Source organism: Oncorhynchus keta, chromosome 1 (assembly GCF_023373465.1).
Source record: "Oncorhynchus keta strain PuntledgeMale-10-30-2019 chromosome 1, Oket_V2, whole genome shotgun sequence".
Classification (NCBI taxonomy): domain Eukaryota; kingdom Metazoa; phylum Chordata; class Actinopteri; order Salmoniformes; family Salmonidae; genus Oncorhynchus; species Oncorhynchus keta.
This window is the reverse complement of record NC_068421.1, coordinates 46,193,634-46,212,110: the sequence shown is the minus strand read 5'-3', so window position 1 is coordinate 46,212,110 and position 18,477 is coordinate 46,193,634. Positions and strand designations below refer to the sequence as shown.

At 42.0% G+C, this 18,477-nt stretch overlaps 2 protein-coding genes across 2 annotated transcripts in view; both read right to left on the bottom strand.

The window, feature by feature from the left end:
- Nucleotides 1–18,477, bottom strand: part of LOC127932035 (uncharacterized) — a 105,024-nt gene that overhangs the window by 67,402 nt on the left and 19,145 nt on the right. The gene's annotated exons all lie outside the window — the stretch shown is intronic.
- Nucleotides 1–18,477, bottom strand: part of LOC118386530 (D(2)-like dopamine receptor) — a 53,692-nt gene that overhangs the window by 22,369 nt on the left and 12,846 nt on the right. The window contains exon 2 of the mRNA XM_035774252.2: nt 11,433–11,743. Within this exon, the coding sequence (XP_035630145.2) occupies nt 11,433–11,711 (279 nt within the window). The 5' untranslated portion in view covers nt 11,712–11,743. The remainder of the gene's footprint in view (nt 1–11,432; nt 11,744–18,477) is intronic.

The window sequence follows — 18,477 nt, the reverse complement described above, 5'->3', positions numbered from 1 at the left end:
TCTCTGTGGTAACCTTCTTCGGGGAAATAGAGTAGAGTGCATCACGTGCATTCCATTTCTTTAGCAAATTCACATGCTAAATCTGGGTTAAATGCCTAAGTCCCGGCTATCTGACCCTATAGTTAACCTCACCCACCTTCTCAATGACTTCGTATGGGAACAACACTTTGTCTTCTGGCTGGAAGTCCCTTTATTGTGCCCCACTGTTGTACACCCGCGCTTGGGCCTCCTGTATGTGTTCCCATACCAGGGGCCACAGGGTTGCTATGCGGTCTATCAAGTCTTCACGTGCTCCACCAAAAGCGTGCCTTGAGCCTGTCTAAGGTCTTCGACACCCATAGGTGAGCCCCAAGAAGGTGGGAGTGCGTCAACTGTAGGACAGATGGTAAGGGACGGGGCACCAACAACAACTCCATACATTCGTCATTCTTCTTCACGACATAGCAATTTTTCCTGTATAGAAAAATTGGGCATCGCCTCGTTGCGGCAGGAAGTCCATATAAGGCTCTGGGGTATGTATGTATGTATGTATGTATGCATGTATGCATGTATGCATGTATGCATGCATGTATGTATACATACATACATACACACACACACATACATACACACAGTGGGGAGAACAAGTTTTATTTATTTATTTTTATTTCACCTTTATTTAACCAGGTAGGCTAGTTGAGAACAAGTTCCCATTTACAACTGCGACCTGGCCAAGATAAAGCATAGCAGTGTGAACAGACAGAGTTACACATGGAGTAAACAATAAACAAGTCAATAACACAGTAGAAGAAAAAAGAAAGAGAGTCTATATACATTGTGTGCAAAAGGCATGAGGAGGTAGGCGAATAATTACAATTTTGCAGATTAACACTGGAGTGATAAATTATCAGATGGTCATGTACAGGTAGAGATTCTGGTGTGCAAAAGAGCAGAAAAGTAAATAAATATAAACAGTATGGGGATGAGGTAGGTAAAATTGGGTGGGCTAATTACCGATAGACTATGTACAGCTGCAGCGATCGGTTAGCTGCTCAGATAGCAGATGTTTGAAGTTGGCGTGGGAAATAAAAGTCTCCAACTTCAGCGATTCTTGCAATTCGTTCCAGTCACAGACAGCAGAGAACTGGAACGAAAGGCGGCCAAATGAGGTGTTGGCTTTAGGGATGATCAGTGAGATACACCTGCTGGATCGCGTGCTACGGGTGGGTGTTGCCATCGTGACCAGTGAACTGAGATAAGGCGGAGCTTTACCTAGCATGGACTTGTAGATGATCTGGAGCCAGTGGGTCTAGCGACGAATATGTAGCGAGGGCCAGCCGACTAGAGCATGGACTTGTAGATGATCTGGAGCCAGTGGGTCTGGCGACGAATATGTAGCGAGGGCCAGCCGACTAGAGCATACAGGTCGCAGTGGTTTGGCGGCGTGAGTGGAGGAGGCTTTGTTGCGGAATAGAAAGCTGACTCTTGATTTGATTTTAGATTGGAGATGTTTGATATGAGTCTGGAAGGAGAGTTTACAGTCTAGCCAGACACCTAGGTAGATGTCCACATATTCTAGGTCGGAACCATCCAGGGTGGTGATGCGAGTCGGGCGTGCGGGTGCAGGCAGCGAACGGTTGAAAAGCATGCATTTGGTTTTACTAGCGTTTAAGAGCAGTTGGAGGCCACGGAAGGAGTGTTGTATGGTGTTGAAGTTCGTTTGGAGGTTAGATAGCACAGTGTCCAAGGAAGGGCCGGAAGTATACAGAATGGTGTCGTCTGCGTAGAGGTGGATCAGGGAATCGCCCGCAGCAAGAGCAACATCATTGATATACACAGAGAAAAGAGTCGGCCCGAGAATTGAACCCTGTGGCACCCCCATAGAGACTGCCAGAGGACCGGACAACATGCCCTCCGATTTGCCCTCCGATTTGACACACTGAACTCTGTCTGCAAAGTAGTTGGTGAACCAGGCAAGGCAGTCGTTAGAAAAACCGAGGCTACTGAGTCTGCCGATAAGATTATGGTGATTGAGAGTCGAAAGCCTTGGCCACGTCGATGAAGACAGCTACACAGTACTGTCTTTTATCGATGGCGGTTATGATATCGTTTAGTACCTTGAGCGTGGCTGAGGTGCACCCGTGACCGGCTCGGAAACCAGATTGCACAGCGGAGAAGGTACGGTGGAATTCGAGATGGTCAGTGACCTGTTTGTTGACTTGAAGACCTGGGATAGGCAGGGCAGGATGGATATAGGTCTGTAACAGTTTGGGTCCAGGGTGTCTCCGCCTTTGAAGAGGGGGATGACAGCAGCAGCTTTCCAATCCTTGGGAATCTCAGACGATATGAGAGGTTGAACAGGCTGGTAATAGCGGTTGTGACAATGGCAGCGGATAGTTTCAGAAATAGAGGGTCCAGATTGTCAAGCCCAGCTGATTTGTACAAGTCCAGGTTTTGCAGCTCTTTCAGAACATCTGCTATCTGGATTTGGGTAAAGGAGAACCTGGAGAGGCTTGGGCAAGTAGCTGCGGGGGGGCTGGTGGCCGAGGTTGGAGTAGCCAGGAGGAAGGCATGGCCAGGGCCAGCCGTTGAGAAATGCTTGTTGAAGTTTTCGATAATCATGGATTTATCGGTGGTGACCGTGTTACCTAGCCTCAGTGCAGTGGGCAGCTGGAAGGAGGTGCTCTTGTTCTCCATGGACTTTACAGTGTCCCAGAAAGTTTTGGAGTTAGAGCTACAGGATGCAAATTTCTGCCTGAACAAGCTGGCCTTGGCTTTCCTGACTGACTGCGTGTATTGGTTCCTGACTTCCCTGAACAGTTGCATATCGCGTGGACTATTTGATGGTATTGCAGTCCGCCACAGGATGTTTTTGTGCTGGTCGAGGGCAGTCAGGTCTGGAGTGAACCATGGGCTATATCTGTTCTTAGTTCTGCATTTTTTTGAACAGAGCATGCTTATCTAAAATGGTGAGGAAGTTACTTTTAAAGAATGACCAGGCATCCTCAACTGACGGGATGAGGTCAATATCCTTCCTGGATACCCGGGCCAGGTCGATTAGAAAGGCCTGCTCGCAGAAGTGTTTTAGGGAGCGTTTGACATTGATGATGGGTGGTCGTATGACTGTGGATCCATAGCAGATACAGGCAATGAGGCACTGATCGCTGAGATCCTGGTTGAAGACAGCGGAGGTGTATTTGGAGGGCCAGTTGGTCAGGATGACGTCTATGAGGGTGCCCTTTTTTACAGATTTAGGGTTGTACCTGGTGGGTTCTTTGATGATTTGTGTGAGATTGAGGGCATCTATCTTAGATTGTAGGACTGCCGGGGTGTTAAGTATTTAATACACTGCCAATTTTGCAGGTTTTCCTACTTACAAAGCATGTAGAGGTCTGTCATAGGTACACTTCAAATGTGAGAGACGGAATCTAAAACAAAAATCCAGAAAATCACATTGTATGATTTTTAAGTAATTCATTTGCATTTTATTGCATGAAATAAGTATTTGATACATCAGAAAAGCATAAAAACATAATATTTGGTACAGAAACCTGTTTTCAATTACAGAGATGATACGTTTCCTATAGTTCTTGACCAGGTTGGCACACACTGCAGCAGGGATTTTGGCCCACTCCTCCATACAGACCTTCTCCAGATCCTTCAGGCTTCAGGTTTCCTTCAGGTTGTCGCTCATTCCTTTGATGATATATGCATATCCGACCATCACCCCTGGTGAGACAACTGTGACTCGTCAGTGAAGAGCACTTTTTGCCAGTCCTGTCTGGTCCAGCGACGGTGGGTTTGTGCCCACAAGCAACATTGTTGCCGGTGATGTCTGGTGAGGACCTGCCTTATAACAGGCCGACAAGTCCTCAATCCAGCCTCTCTCAGCCTATTGCGGACAGTCTGAGCACTAATGGAGGGATTGTGTATTTCTGGTGTAACTCGGACCGTTTGTTGCCATCCTGTTCCTGTCCCACAGGTGTGATGTTCGAATGTACCGATCCTGTGCAGGTGTTACACGTGGTCTGCCACTGAGGATGATCAGCTGTCCACCCGTCTCCCTGTAGCTCTGTCTTGGGTGTCTCACAGTACGGAAATTGCAATTTATTGCCCTGGCCACATCTGCAGTCCTCATGCCTCCTTGCAGCATGCCTAAGGCACATTCACACAGATGAGCAGGGACCTTGGGCATCTTTCTTTTGGTGTTTTTCAGAGTCAGTAGAAAGGCCTCTTTAGTGTCCTAAGTTTTCATAACTGTGACCTTAATTGCCTACCATCTGTAAGCTGTTAGTGTCTTAACGGCCGTTCCACAGGTCTATGTTCATTAATTTGCTCCATGTGTAACTCTGTGTTGTCTGTTCACACTGCTATGCTTTATCTTGGCCAGGTCGCAGTTGCAAATGAGAACTACCTGGTTAAATAAAAGGTTAAATAAAATAAATAAAAGGATTCCCATCTTTGTTCAGTGAACCAAAAACAAACAGTGTTTAACCCCTTGACAATGAAGATCTGTGAAGTTATTTGGCTTTTTATGAATTATCTTCAAAAGACAGGGCCCTGAAAAAGGGAAGTTAATTTTTTGCTGAATTTATACATACATAATATTACACACACACACACACACACACGTTTGGGGTCACAGACATTCTTTGTCCATTAAAATAACATCAAATTGATCAGAAATACAGTGTAGACATTGTTACTGTTGTAAATGACTATTGTAGCTGCTGGAAACAGCAGATGATTTTTTATGGAATATCTACATAGGCATAGAGGCCCATTATCAGCAAACATCACTCCTGTGCTCCAATGGCACGTTGTGTTAGATAATCCAAGTTTATTATTTTAAAAGGCTAATTGATCATTAGAAAACCCTTTTGCAATTATGTTAGCACAGATGAAAACTGTTGTTCTGATTAAAGAAGCAATGAAACTGGCCTTCTTTTAGATTGAGTATCTGGAGCATCAGCATTTGTGGGTTCGATTACAGGCTCAAAATAGCCAGAAACAAAGTACTTCCTTCTGAAACTCATCAGTCTCTTCTTGTTCTGAGAAATTAAGGCTGTTCCATGCGAGAAATTACCAATAAACTGAAGATCTCGTACAACACTGTGCACTACTCACTTCACATAACAGTGCAAACTGGCACTAACCAGAATAGAAAGCGGAGTGGGAGTCTCAGGCACACAACGGAGCAAGAGGACAAGTACATTAGTGTGTCTAGTTTGAGAAACAGAAGCCTCAACTGGCAGCTTCATTAAATAGCACCTACAAAATACCAGTCTCAACGTCAACAGTGAAGAGGCGACTCCGGGATGCTGGCCTTCTAGGCAGAGTTCCAAAGAAAAAGCCATATCTTAGACTGGCCAATAAAAATAAAAAAGATTAAGATGGGCAAAATAACAGACACGGGACAGAGGAACTCTGCCTAGAAGGCCAGCATCCCGGAGTCGCCTCTTCACTGTTGATGTTGAGACTGGTGTTTGAATTTAAGCTTACGGACAATGTCAAATGTGATATAGCGAAGCACCAGAGTGAGTTGGGTGCGCAATTAGGCAGGTACTTTCCCAAAACGGATGACATGCCCTGCCTCCAGTCCACTTACTGATATCTGAACAAGAGAGCCTAATCCAAATTGCAACAATCAGTTCTGTGAAAATGTCATTTAAATTAGAAGCCACTGCCAGATTTCTGGATTGGGCTGCGCTCAGAGTATCCTGCCTTGGCAAATCTCGCTGTTAAGACACTGATGCCCTTTGCAACCACATACCTACAGTGGGACAAAAAAAGTATTCAGTCAGCCACCAATTGTGCAAGTTCTCCCACTTAAAGATGAGAGAGGCCTGTAATTTTCATCATAGGTACACTTCAACTATGACAGACAAAATGAGAAAAAGAAATCCAGAAAATCACATTGTAGGATTTTTTTATGAATTTATTTGCAAATGGGGGAAAATAAGTATTTGGTCAATAACAAAAGTTTCTCAATACTTTGTTATATACCCTTTGTTGGCAATGTGCATCCTTTCAAGCACACCCTTCTCATTAACCTGTGGTGAGTTATTGACAAGTTCCAATGAACAAATAAGGTTTTATATGTAAGATGGTTAATAAAAGAGCAAAAATGTTGATTATTTGTACATTATTATTTGTGCCCTTCCCACCAGCCGGGTTGTGAAAAAACTCACTCATTCGTATGTTTAATAAATGTATTGTATAGTGCGTGTGTGGCAGGCTTACAATGATGGCAAAAAACAACAACATTTGAGGGTGCGCTGACCCTTGCACTAGAGGGGGTAGGCAGCTGGAGGTTGAATGTTTGAAGAGGTACGGGACTATAACAAATATGGGAACCACTGTTCTAGACGATTCGGTGCTTTGAACTTTGTGGCAACAGTTTGGGGAAGGCCCATTCCTGTTTCAGCATGACAATGCCCCAGTGCTCAAAGCGAGGTCCATAGAGAAATGGTTGGTGTGGAAGAACTTGACTGGCCTGCACAGAGCCCTGACATCAACCACATCGAAAACCTTTGGAATGAATTGGAACGTGTCGTGGAAATTTACTCTATTTACCAATCATGGGAGAAAACCACACACACAAGTCCGAGTTAGTTATCAAGGTCCATCTTTAATTATATCAGCTCTATCACAATCCTGTGACTCTCAGATAAATTCAGTGTCTCTCAATTAATTCTCTGAGAGCCCCCTTACAATGCAACTGAGATCCTTTAATAGCAAAGAACACAGTTAGACAGCATAGACATAATTCATCGTTCAGCTTTGTCTCCTTTCTCAAACCCCAGAACCATAAACCAATCCTCCATATCAACAGGCATATATCAAATGGTCATTTAGATACAACCAACCCTAAATACAACCTCACGGAGAGGATAGAATGATTCCAGACACTGCCATCCTCCATGGGAAAAGTAGGGAGTGAACTGGCACACACACAGTGGAGCAAAAGATATGTTTACACATGATGACACTTTGACCTCTCCCCTCTCTGCTGCCCATGCAACTTAGTCTTGACATAGAACAGATAACTGCAACCTCACCACAGTATTATACAAAAATACCATTCTGATGAGAAGTAACTTACACACATTTGATGAATATAAAACATCTTTACATATGTTACCAACAAATTCTGAATCTTCCACGACAAACGCCAAGTTCCAGACCTAATCACAAAACCTTACTAATGCTTGTGTCTGAATGGAAGCAAGTCCCCACCGCAATGTTCCAACATCTAGTGGAAAGCCTTCCCGTAAAAGTGGAGGCTGTTATAGCAGCAAAGGCAGGGACCAACTCCATATTAATGCACATGATTTTGGAATGAGATGTCCGACGAGCAGGTGTCCACATACTTTTGGTCATGACAGAGAGAGAGAGAGAGATTTTAATAACCATAGCCGATGCTTCTACTTCATTCCCAAGAGCCTGATGAACCCATTCATATTCACAAACCACCTCCACTCTCTACATGAACAGGGCTGCCATGGTCTAGCTACTAGCTAATATCCTCGCATGACTGACAGTGCGCTTCGAAGCCTGCCCATCGTGGCAGATCCTAAGCCTTTCCCCTGCACCACTACTGAGAGTGGTGCTTTGCTTCTCACTCAATCATATTGGAGTCGTCAAGCTCAGAGATATTTGCAACTCACCTTTTTCTTTTTTTAAACAGCCAGAACTGCGAAACGCCGCTCTCACGGAGACCTGTCTGATTAATCTCTGTCCTGAGGCAGTGTGTTATTAATTATGCCAAACTCAGGCTTGAAGAGGGTTATGTCTTTGCTCCTGGTTGTCAGTCTGCAGCCCTGCCAGTGATTAAAGAATGATCTGACAAACCTAATGAGAGACTCTTTATACCAGGCTCCACAAATCAGCCTCCTAACACACCTCCCAAACTGGTAGGAATGGAGATCATTATGAACACCCATAGACATCATGGTAAGGGCTTATTGGAAACATATATCTACCTTCACCATGATATAAGTGATGCTGGAAAATGTTGGATCGATTTGGTCCGGTGACAGCCCTGACATCGTAAAAATAAATCCAATTGCTACGTTAACGTCAACTGCGGCCCGATACATATTTTCTGATTTAGTCCTGACGTTTTGTTCTTCTCATTTTGCGCGGGGATTGTACATTAGATCTCGCACTTTCTCAGAAATGTCAACATTTCGTTTGCCATCTGCACAGACACTTTGTTTAACATACGGTGAGGCTGGCTGGGAGGAGAGAGGCTAAGCATCTTTCCCAGCTGCTCATCAAAGCCAATAAACATCTGAAGACCTAAGGTCATCTAGCATATGTCAAGAAGAGGCTCTTAAGATACCACATTTGGCGTGGTCGAACTAAGGCGTAACATATTCATAATTAATGCAAATGTAGCATTTTAGTGAGAAAGGGCAACAGTGCTCCTGCAGCAGACTGTGACCAACACATTACCACAGCTTGTTGTTAGACTAGGAAGATAAATGAACCTGGACAAGATCTCAGCAAGATGAAAACAAATAGACAATGGTCACGCAGCAAATTACAATGTTCTCCCAGGAGAGAGGGACGATAATCCAAAACACGGCATTGTAATAAAAGATCAACGTGTTTATTTCCGTTGTGTCGAAGCATAATCCTACATGACATCGCTTTTCTCTGCTAGAAATCGAACGTTTCATGAGTGTGAATCATCCCCAAAAAAATCCACCAGCTTCACTTAAGGGCAGTGCTTATTCTCATGCGAACACTAAGCCCTTGTTATGTTGCCAAGCTGCAGCCTACTGCATAAGAGGCACAGATTTTAATTTGTGCCATTTCCATAGCATTGTAAAGGCTGGTTATGCTACTATTAGTCAGTAAGACAAATAAAGGGATTTGTGCACAACAAACCATCAAGTCTCCTTAACTTCTTGTTAAACCTGTACTAATCCACACGACCTTAAATTTGGTATCCTTTGTAATACAATTGAGAGGCCCGTTCGAAGGGAGCTGAGGGTCACTGTGGAAAGGTTGTGTAACGAGTTAGCCTACTGTATGTGGCATTTCTCAACTTTTAGTCAGATGTAGCCTAGCGGTTTAGAGCTTTGGGCCAGTAACCAAAAGGTCGCTGGTTTGCATCCCCAAGCCAACTACGTGAAAAATATGTCAATGTGCCCTTGAGCAAGGCACTTAACCCCGATTGCTCCTGTAAATTGCTCTGGATAAGAGCATCAGCAAAATGACAAGATTTTTAAATGTAAGTTGACCAGAGGAGAATTATTGGTGTTTTCTTGGATGCTAGAGCAAGAGATCAAGTCAGAGTTTTTCTCCCGAGCACACGACAGACTATAATTTTAGAGTGTAACTTAATAGCCCTGGTAAATCAGGAGGCAGGCTCATTGATACACACATAGGAGGATTATTTCGCTGCAGTCTTGGATAGCCTCTCACGTCACTGGCCAAAGACCACGGTAAAAAAAAATAACATCCTAACACAGCGAGGTAAAACAAGGAGTTTTTCCTCTGAAACCTGTACTACTTCCTGCTCTCAATTGATTTGCTGGAATGAGGTTATTGTATTGCTGCCCAAGGCTACCGTTCTGCTGTTTTACGTCGCAAATGTCACTGGGCATTGATTCAACCTTGCGTGGTTTACACAGCACACACCTAGATCACACAAGACAGTTTTAAAAGTCACATCACAAGATAATACATAATAATTCACCAATGTTGTCTAACCTAGCTATAGCTGGGAAAGAGTACATACACTACCATTCAAAAGTTTGGGGTCACTTAGAAATGTCCTCGTTTTTTGAAAGAAAAGCACATTTCTGTCCATTAAAATAACATCAAATTGATCAGAAATACAGTGTAAACATTGTTAAATGTTGTGAATGAATATTGTAGCTGGAAACGGTAGATTTTTTAAAATGGAATATCTACATAGGCCCATTATCAGCAGCCATCACTCCTGTGTTCCAATGGCAGGTTGTGTTAGCCTTTTAAAATTATAAACTTGGATTAGCTAATTGATCATTAGAAAACCCTTTTGCAATTATGTTAGCACAGCTGAAAACTGTTGTCCTGATTAAAGCAGCGATAAAACTGGGCTTCTTTAGACTAGGTGAGTATCTGGAGCATCAGCATTTGTGGGATCGATTACAGGCTCAAAATGGACAGAAACAAAGACCTTTCTTCTGAAACTCGTCAGTCTATTATTTTTTCTGAGAAATTAATGCTATTCCATGCAAGAAATTGCCAAGAAACTGAAGATCTAGTACAACACTGTGTAATACTCCCTTCACAGAACAGCGCAAAACGGGCTCTAACCAGAATAGATAGAGGAGTGAGAGTCCCCGGTGCACAACAGTGCAAGAGGACAAGTACACATTTATAAATTATCTTTGAAAGACAGGGTCGTTTCTTTTTTTTGCTGAGTTTAGATAGCTTTGTAGGTACAGTGCCATTTATTTTCATGATGTGAATTTATTAATTTCCTCACTTTGCTCAAACTTAATTGTCTGACCTCCTGTATACAGTAGACATTTGATCAACATTACAGCCTATTTGCTACAGTGATAACTTTTTCATTGAGTGACTGATTAAACTGTCAGTTATAATATGCAATACTATTTCCCACAATTTAATGCTATCTTAATTATTATCTATTAAATTCCATAATTACATTGTATGGAACCATAATTACTTACATATTTTCTTGTTGACAGGGAAACATTTTTGATGGATTTAAACTTTAATATTTTATTGCGTGGTAAATTGGCATCATAAAATGCAATAACATTTATGTACTTTTAAAAAAAATGGCAGAGCCATTATTTCTCATGCACTTTTAAGCCATGCAGAACATTTTATTTGTAATATTTAAATTGTATTTATTACTCATTTAGTTAAAATGAACATCTTTAACCAGTTATGTGGAGAAGATACACAATGAAAACAGACACACATTGCATTCACATTGTTCCAGCAATGGTAGTTGTTGCCTTTATCCTTTCTGTTTGTGTAATGCTCATTGCTTCAATGACCGACATCTTGGGAAAGCTGTTGCATTACCAGACCTTTAATAAAGTAGCACTGTGAATATATTATTTTCAGATCAATAATGTGGCCCTAAAGGTTTGTTTTCATTTTGGAGGACTGAGGAGGGTCAATGCAAGGGCAAAATCCAAGAGGAAGGGTAAAAGGAACCCTGATTGGCATAAGCGTAATCAAACAACCTCTTGTTTATGTGCATTTGTTTTGCTTCAGCTATGTATGCAATTTGCTGTGCAACCTCATCTGAAAGAATACTACACTGCACCTTTAAGCCTTTAGCCAATGACAAATGTGCATGAGTGTACAGGAAGCCTACCTCCAGCAACCACAGGGTAAAAAACAAAACTGTATCTTTAGCTTCAAGCCTTTCTGCCAATGAAAAAGCATGCGTGGGTGTGTAGGTAACCTACCTCCAGATAGACCACCCAAGGCATAACCAAGGTGGCCACCAGCAGGTCAGCCACGGCCAGGCTGACGATCAGGTAATTGGTGGTGGACTGGAGGGCCTTCTCCCTGGACACGGCCATGCACACCAACACATTGCCAAAGACGATGACGAGGATGAGCAGCGTCAGGAGCATGGCATAGTAATTGTACGGGTGCTTCTGCCCACTCTCCGTGTCATTGAAGCTCCCATTCCCATTGTCCCAGAAACTCTCATTGTAGGCATACTGTGTGAGGACATCCATTAGCTGTGAGTGACGAAGGCCGAGAACGGGCCCTGAAATGGACACAAAGAAAAAGAGGTAATTAAAGCTAAATATGCAAATTATAAGAGCTGTGTGTGTGTGTGTGTGTGTGTGTGTGTGTGTGTGTGTGTAAAATACATAAATTGGGGATTGCGCATTTACTTGATTGTCTTCATCTCTCTCTACGTGTGTGCATTTTTTGTGCGTACGTGTGCGTGCATTCGTGTCTGTGTGAATGCACACATCTGTGTGTACAACGGTGTGCGCCGTACATGAGGAACTTTCTTTCGACTCAGCAGCCGAGAGGTTGGCTCTGGGATTCTATCCCCCTCTCTCTCTCCCCCTTCCTCACGTGCTCCTGCCTACCTGAAAGCATTGCACCGGGGACCCAGGCCTGTGCCTTTACCCTGCAGATGCCCTGTGCTGTCCGATCTCATTTATTTGCCCGCTCCAATTCTTTATTTATGAGAGATTGTTCTCACTGCTGTCCTGAAAGCTTGTGTTTGAACTGGTTGCCCTTGCAGTGCTCACTGGGGCAGTAACAGCATCCAGCCGTATCCCTGCAGCGCATCATGTACGCTTATTCCAAGATGAGAGATAGCTCATTGCTACTATCATTGCTAGCCGTTGTGAATATCTCCCAATCGCATACAAAGCTCAGGGTGTGCTAGGAGGTTGAAGTCAGGGGGCTAATCCTGAAGGTCGTACAGATAAAACTAGTGGATTGTGTCAAGGTATAACCAGACATTCAGGCCCTATGGTCCACTAGGAGCTAAAATGAATAAGCCAAGCCAGATATGACCATTGATTGACAGAATTTTTTGTTGTTTTGAAAACCATAGAGATGCAATATCATACGTTCTATTGAATTATATTGCTGATAACCTTTATAAGAAACACAGTGTGTTTCTAGTAGTGTCTCCTCTCCGGCATTGTTTGACATCAAATGACTCCATATCCAATCATAAGCTGACCGCATAACCTTGACCTACATCATCCATGAGCAGGTGACCTGCCATGAAGTGCTGACCTGGATGAACACGCAACGACCCCTGTCTAACCACAAGCATCCATACACCCTGCATAGCCTGCTATGTCTTACTCCCATAGCAGCACAGATGACTGGAGCCTAGATAGAAGATGATGATTGGAATGTGTTTATATATATGGAATACAAGTGTCTGAGAGTGGGAAAAACCTCCATTAGATACCAGCTGTTCGGGGAAAATGCCAGATGGGCTGATCTTTAGCCCAGTGGGCCTGCAAAATGTTTATTTTATTGCCGAATTATCATTATTTGGCCAAAAATGGGGCCTTGAGGAAAAAAATTGGACAGTGTGGGGGCCTCAAGTAATAAAATGGTCCCTTGGGCTGATTTCTGGTCCCAGTCTGCCCTTGTCCTAGATAGTCATTATACTGCATACCCATTTTACCTCTGTCTGGCATGCTTTCGGTAGGTAGTCATCATTTAGCCATTTACTAAGCAGGGTCATTGTACCTCTACTGTGCAGAGAAGAAAAAGCCCTCCCTGGCCTGCATACAGTAGCAATTACAGTCTCTTCCCTTTATCTTATTTATCTTCTTAGTGCAATTATTTCCTTCAAAATGGTTACATCACTAAGAATAATTACCATCCTTGCCCTCTAAAATGTGCATCTATTCCGGTTTGGAACCTTTCCCAGATAAAAAAAAAAACAGAAAATTGGAAAAAGTGAGAATTGATTGCATTAATAAAATAGTAGAAGCTGTTCCAGATACAAAATGAATTCACTGTATCATCTTAGAAAATATTGGGTCCTCGATTTGAACAAAGACTGGGGAGTGTTTCCAGAGTAATAATGATCTAACATTTCTCAGGCTCCAACTCAAAGTACGACCTGCAACGAGGCTCTTTCAAGGTCCAAAAGAATATGGCTCACAAATTGTTTTTCGAATCCAAGAGGTGTTGGGTTTACTGAATCAAGTAACAGCTGGTCAGAAATGACTGAGTAACTCTTTAAGCCTCCGAGGGGATGTTTGAACACGAGCAGCACTCCATCACTCTATAAATGTTTACAGAGGAGATTTGCAGGTCACATATTTTACAACTCGGGAAACTGTTAGTTTACACTTTGATGAATGCTGCAAACATTGACGAAGAAAAATGCTCAGATGTTTACGATTTACACTTCTTACGATTGATACTAAATGTGTTCGGTGAAGGCTTATTAATTCCAATACACTGAGAGCTAAGATTTAAAATTGTGGCCATATCGTGGTAGGACAACATAGGAATAAAAGGCGTTCACTTCTGATAGTATCAGACTAATTAAATATTTATGAATCTCCTGATGGATTCAAGAAGACAAAACAAAGTTCACACCAGCTGAACTGACTCACAGATTCCATAAACTGCAATGTAAGCATTGGAAACCAATAGCCTTTTAATAAACACTTAGCATGTCTAAAGTTATCAGAATATAACAGAAGCCAGATACTAATTCTGCTGATTTTAGCTAGTAGCTACTCAAATAAAGTAGTCTGGGAAGCTGTGGAGCATCTGCCTTCTGGAGGCATCAGAGAAGGGGGACGTTAAGCGAGCCTCTAATGACCTCATTTGGTTGTGGGGAAGCTCTTTCCTAACACATAGCCACGCCTCTGCTGAGATTCTCTGCCTATTTTCCTACTCAGCTGTCTGCATAGGAGGCCCAGGTGAAGCTCATGCTTGTACGTAAAGCCCTACCTGAAGCAGCTAGCAACAGAGAATGACAAAAAACAAACCATTGAATTCTGCCTTGAACCCGTTTGAGATGTTTGCCATGGGTTTGTGACTAACATAGGTCATTTTTTTGTTACTAAAGAATTCAATTTGTTTATGTAGTCACGCTGCTACTATAAAATGTCCCTTTTTGCTTTTCTGAGATGGTTTTCCCTTTGATCAGTTGTGTCGCTTTGCCATTTTTTTTCTATTGTCCCCGATGCAAGGTCAATAAATACCCAACATTCTATGGTTAATTCATTGCATCTTGTGACTTTGACATCAACTCACTTAACGGTCTTGCAATATTTGATGAAAAGCACACTAACAATTGTGCTTGATGCCACAGTGTTCTCCAGAAGTCACACCAAAGACAAAAAAAACTGAACACAGTAAGTGTTTATTGCGCGGTCTGTACTAAAAGCAGCAACATCATTTCAGCCATTTAGTTTCTTACTTGTTTCTGATTGAAAAGTTCTGTTATCGAAATCCCTAATTTGTGTAGGATAAAACATTCCCTATTCTCTCGACCGTTGCTCTCTTTACGTGAAACATGTAAACATCCATGCATGTAACCAATAGGGCCTGACCTATAGCCTATCATAATCACATCAATAAAACATGTGACAGAAAAAAATGGATGCAGAGGACATACTCAAAAACGGGAGTTGACTAGTTGCTCAGGAGGGAAAGGGGAAATCCGATCTGTGGAAGACATTTGACTTAGTTGTGGAAACTATTGGAGATCAAGAGAAAGGAGGGTATAGGAGCAAGAGTTGAGTGAGTATTATGTGTGCCGAACAGTTGCTTTTAGGTTACAATATTACTTTTTCTGACCATTTGGAACAGTGTAATCACCAAATAAGTGTACCAGAGAGTGTTCTTACAGGGGGAAAAATGATATATAAAAGCCTGTATTACATCACACATTCACGAATTGCTGTTTATTTCATGTTCAGGCTAATTATACAAAGCTCCCCTTGTTATTGAATTGTAAAACTAAAACGCTTGATTGCATTTCAAAGCATGAATGTCTCGTATGTTGTGTGATGGCATGAATAAATGAATGAATGATACAGTAGCCTATATATTGAAATATAGGCCTAAGTTACAGCATTAAGACTAAACAGGACACGCACTTAGGCCTACAGCTCGATGGTGGTTATACAAAGCTACTACACAAAGCTTACTAATGATTAGGACATTATTATTATTATTATTATAATAATGATGATCATAATAATAACAACAATAAGGAGATCAAGAAAAAGGAGGGTATAGGGGCGAGAGCTGCGTGCATATTATGTGTGACAAACAGGTGCTGTTAGATTACAATATAGTTTTTCTGCGTGTTTGGAACAGTGTTAACACTAAAATCAATAAGTACTAACAGTTTATTTTATTTTTTTAATGTAAAGCCTTTATTGCAGTATAGCAAAGATTTTTTTAAACTGACGAATCGGTGAAATTTCTTGATCCAACATTTTGCAGTTGCATAAGGCTTGGTGCTCACAGAATTAGTAGGCTATTAAACAAACAAACACTCAAAGAAGCAACAGAAGCAAGATCTGTCTTATTTATGTAGATATATACAGTGGGGCAAAAAGGTATTTAGTCAGCCACCAATTGTGCAAGTTCTCCCACTTAAAAAGATGTGAGAGGCCTGTAATTTTCATCATAGCTACACTTCAACTATGACAGACAAAATGAGAAAAAAAATCCAGACAAATCACATTGTAGCATTTTTAATGAATTTATTTGCAAATTATGGTGGAAAATAAGTATTTGGTCACCTACAAACAAACAAGATTTCTGGCTCTCAAAGACCTGTAAGTTCTTCTTTAAAAAGAGGCTCCTCTGTCCACTCGTTACCTGTATTAATGGCACCTGTTTGAACTTGTTATCAGTATAAAAGACACCTGTCCACAACCTCTAACAGTCACACTCCAAACTCCACTATGGCCAAGACCAAAGAGCTGTCAAAGGACACCAGAAACACAATTCTAGACCTGCACCAGGCTGGGAAGACTGAATCTGCAAGCTTGGTTTGAAGAAATCAACTGTGGGAGCAATTATTAGGAAATGGAAGACATACAAGACCACTGATAATCTCCCTCGATCTGGGGCTCCACGCTAGATCTCACCCCGTGGGGTCAAAATGATCACAAGAACGGTGAGCAAAAATCCCAGAACCACACGGTGGGACCTAGTGAATGACCTGCAGAGAGCTGGGACCAAAGTAACAAAGCCTACCATCAGTAGCACACTACGACGCCAGGGACTCAAATCCTGCAGTGCCAGACGTGTCCCCCTGCTTAAGCCAGTACATGTCCAGGCCCGTCTGAAGTTTGCTAGAGAGCATTTGGATGATCCAGAAGAAGATTGGGAGAATGTCATATGGTCAGATGAAACCAAAATATAACTTTTTGGTAAAACTCAACTCGTCGTGTTTGGAGGACAAAGAATTCTGAGTTGCATCCAAAGAACACCATACCTACTGTGAAGCATGGGGGTGGAAACATCATGCTTTGGGGCTGTTTTTCTGCAAAGGGACCAGGACGACTGATCCGTGTAAAGGAAAGAATGAATGGGGCCATGTATCGTGAGATTGAGTGAAAACCTCCTTCCATCAGCAAGGGCACTGAAGATGAAACGTGGCTGGGTCTTTCAGCATGACAATGATCCCAAACAGCCTGGGCAACGAAGGAGTGGCTTCGTAAGAAACATTTCAAGGTCCTGGAGTCGCCTAGCCAGTCTCCAGATCTTAACCCCATAGAAAATCTTTGCAGGGAGTTGAAAGTCCGTGTTTCCCAGCAACAGCCCCAAAACATCACTGCTCTAGAGGAGATCTGCATGGAGGAATGGGCCAAAATCCCAGCAACAGTGTGTGAAAACCTTGTGAAGACTTACAGAAAAGGTTTGACCTCTGTTATATAACCTTTGTTGGCAATGACAAAGTATTGAGATTAAGTTTTTGGTCAATAACAAAAGTTTTTTTCCACCATAATTTGCAAATAAATTCATTATAAAGCCTACAATGTGATTATCTGGATTTTTTTTCTCATTTTGTCTGTCATAGTTGAAGTGTACCTATGATGACAATTACAGGCCTCTCTAATCTTTTTAAGTGGGAGAACTTGCACAATTGGTGGCTGACTAAATACTTTTTTGCCCCAATGTATATGGTTGATTTATAAAGCCAGGCACATTTAAAAGTTAGGCTATTTATTATAGACCTCAATTTGGAGACAGGCTAAAGCAAGGGCTGTTTCCTTGTCTCTGCTGCTGCTGCTTCCGCCCAATATGTTGGTTAACTTTGCTGTTATGCACATAGCAACATAGGGAAATAAGCTAATTCTACCGCACACTGAAGATTGTCCGCGGTTCTGAAACCGCGACCATATCCAACGTGGGAGAAACCGCATTTGTCCTTAAATAACATTAGATTTATTGCACCATTATTTTTTACATAATATAAGCATACAGTTTCAGTATCACGTCTTAGAGTGATGGACTGTTCCATCCCCGTGGCCTCCACAATGGATTAGTCCACTGAGACAGGCACGAGTCAGACGCGTGTCTTGTGCACCATGAAAAAAATTGTGACTGCTCGACTAAAAAAAAAAAAAAAATCTCAGTCGACCAACAGCCTATCAACCAAACAATTTACCAGTCTACTAAATGGAGTCAGCCCTACCCTGTATATAGTATGCTTACTTACTTGTGTTTTTCATATTTCTTATTATTGCTCTTGTTTTTTTTCTAGTATTACATTGTTATTGATTATTGCGTTGTTGGGTTGAGTGTGCAAGAAAGACATTTCACTGTACTTGTACATGTGACATAAAAACTTGAAAATGTAAACTTGAATCTGTGTGTAAGACAGTTCAATCAGAGAGATCAAGGACTAAATTATGAAAAGGGGAGCCTATGGAGAGTATGAATCCCACACAGGAGCAATTAAAGCGATATTATTCATTTAACAACACTAAACCCTTTAATGAATGCCTGTGATGTTGAGGTTATGGG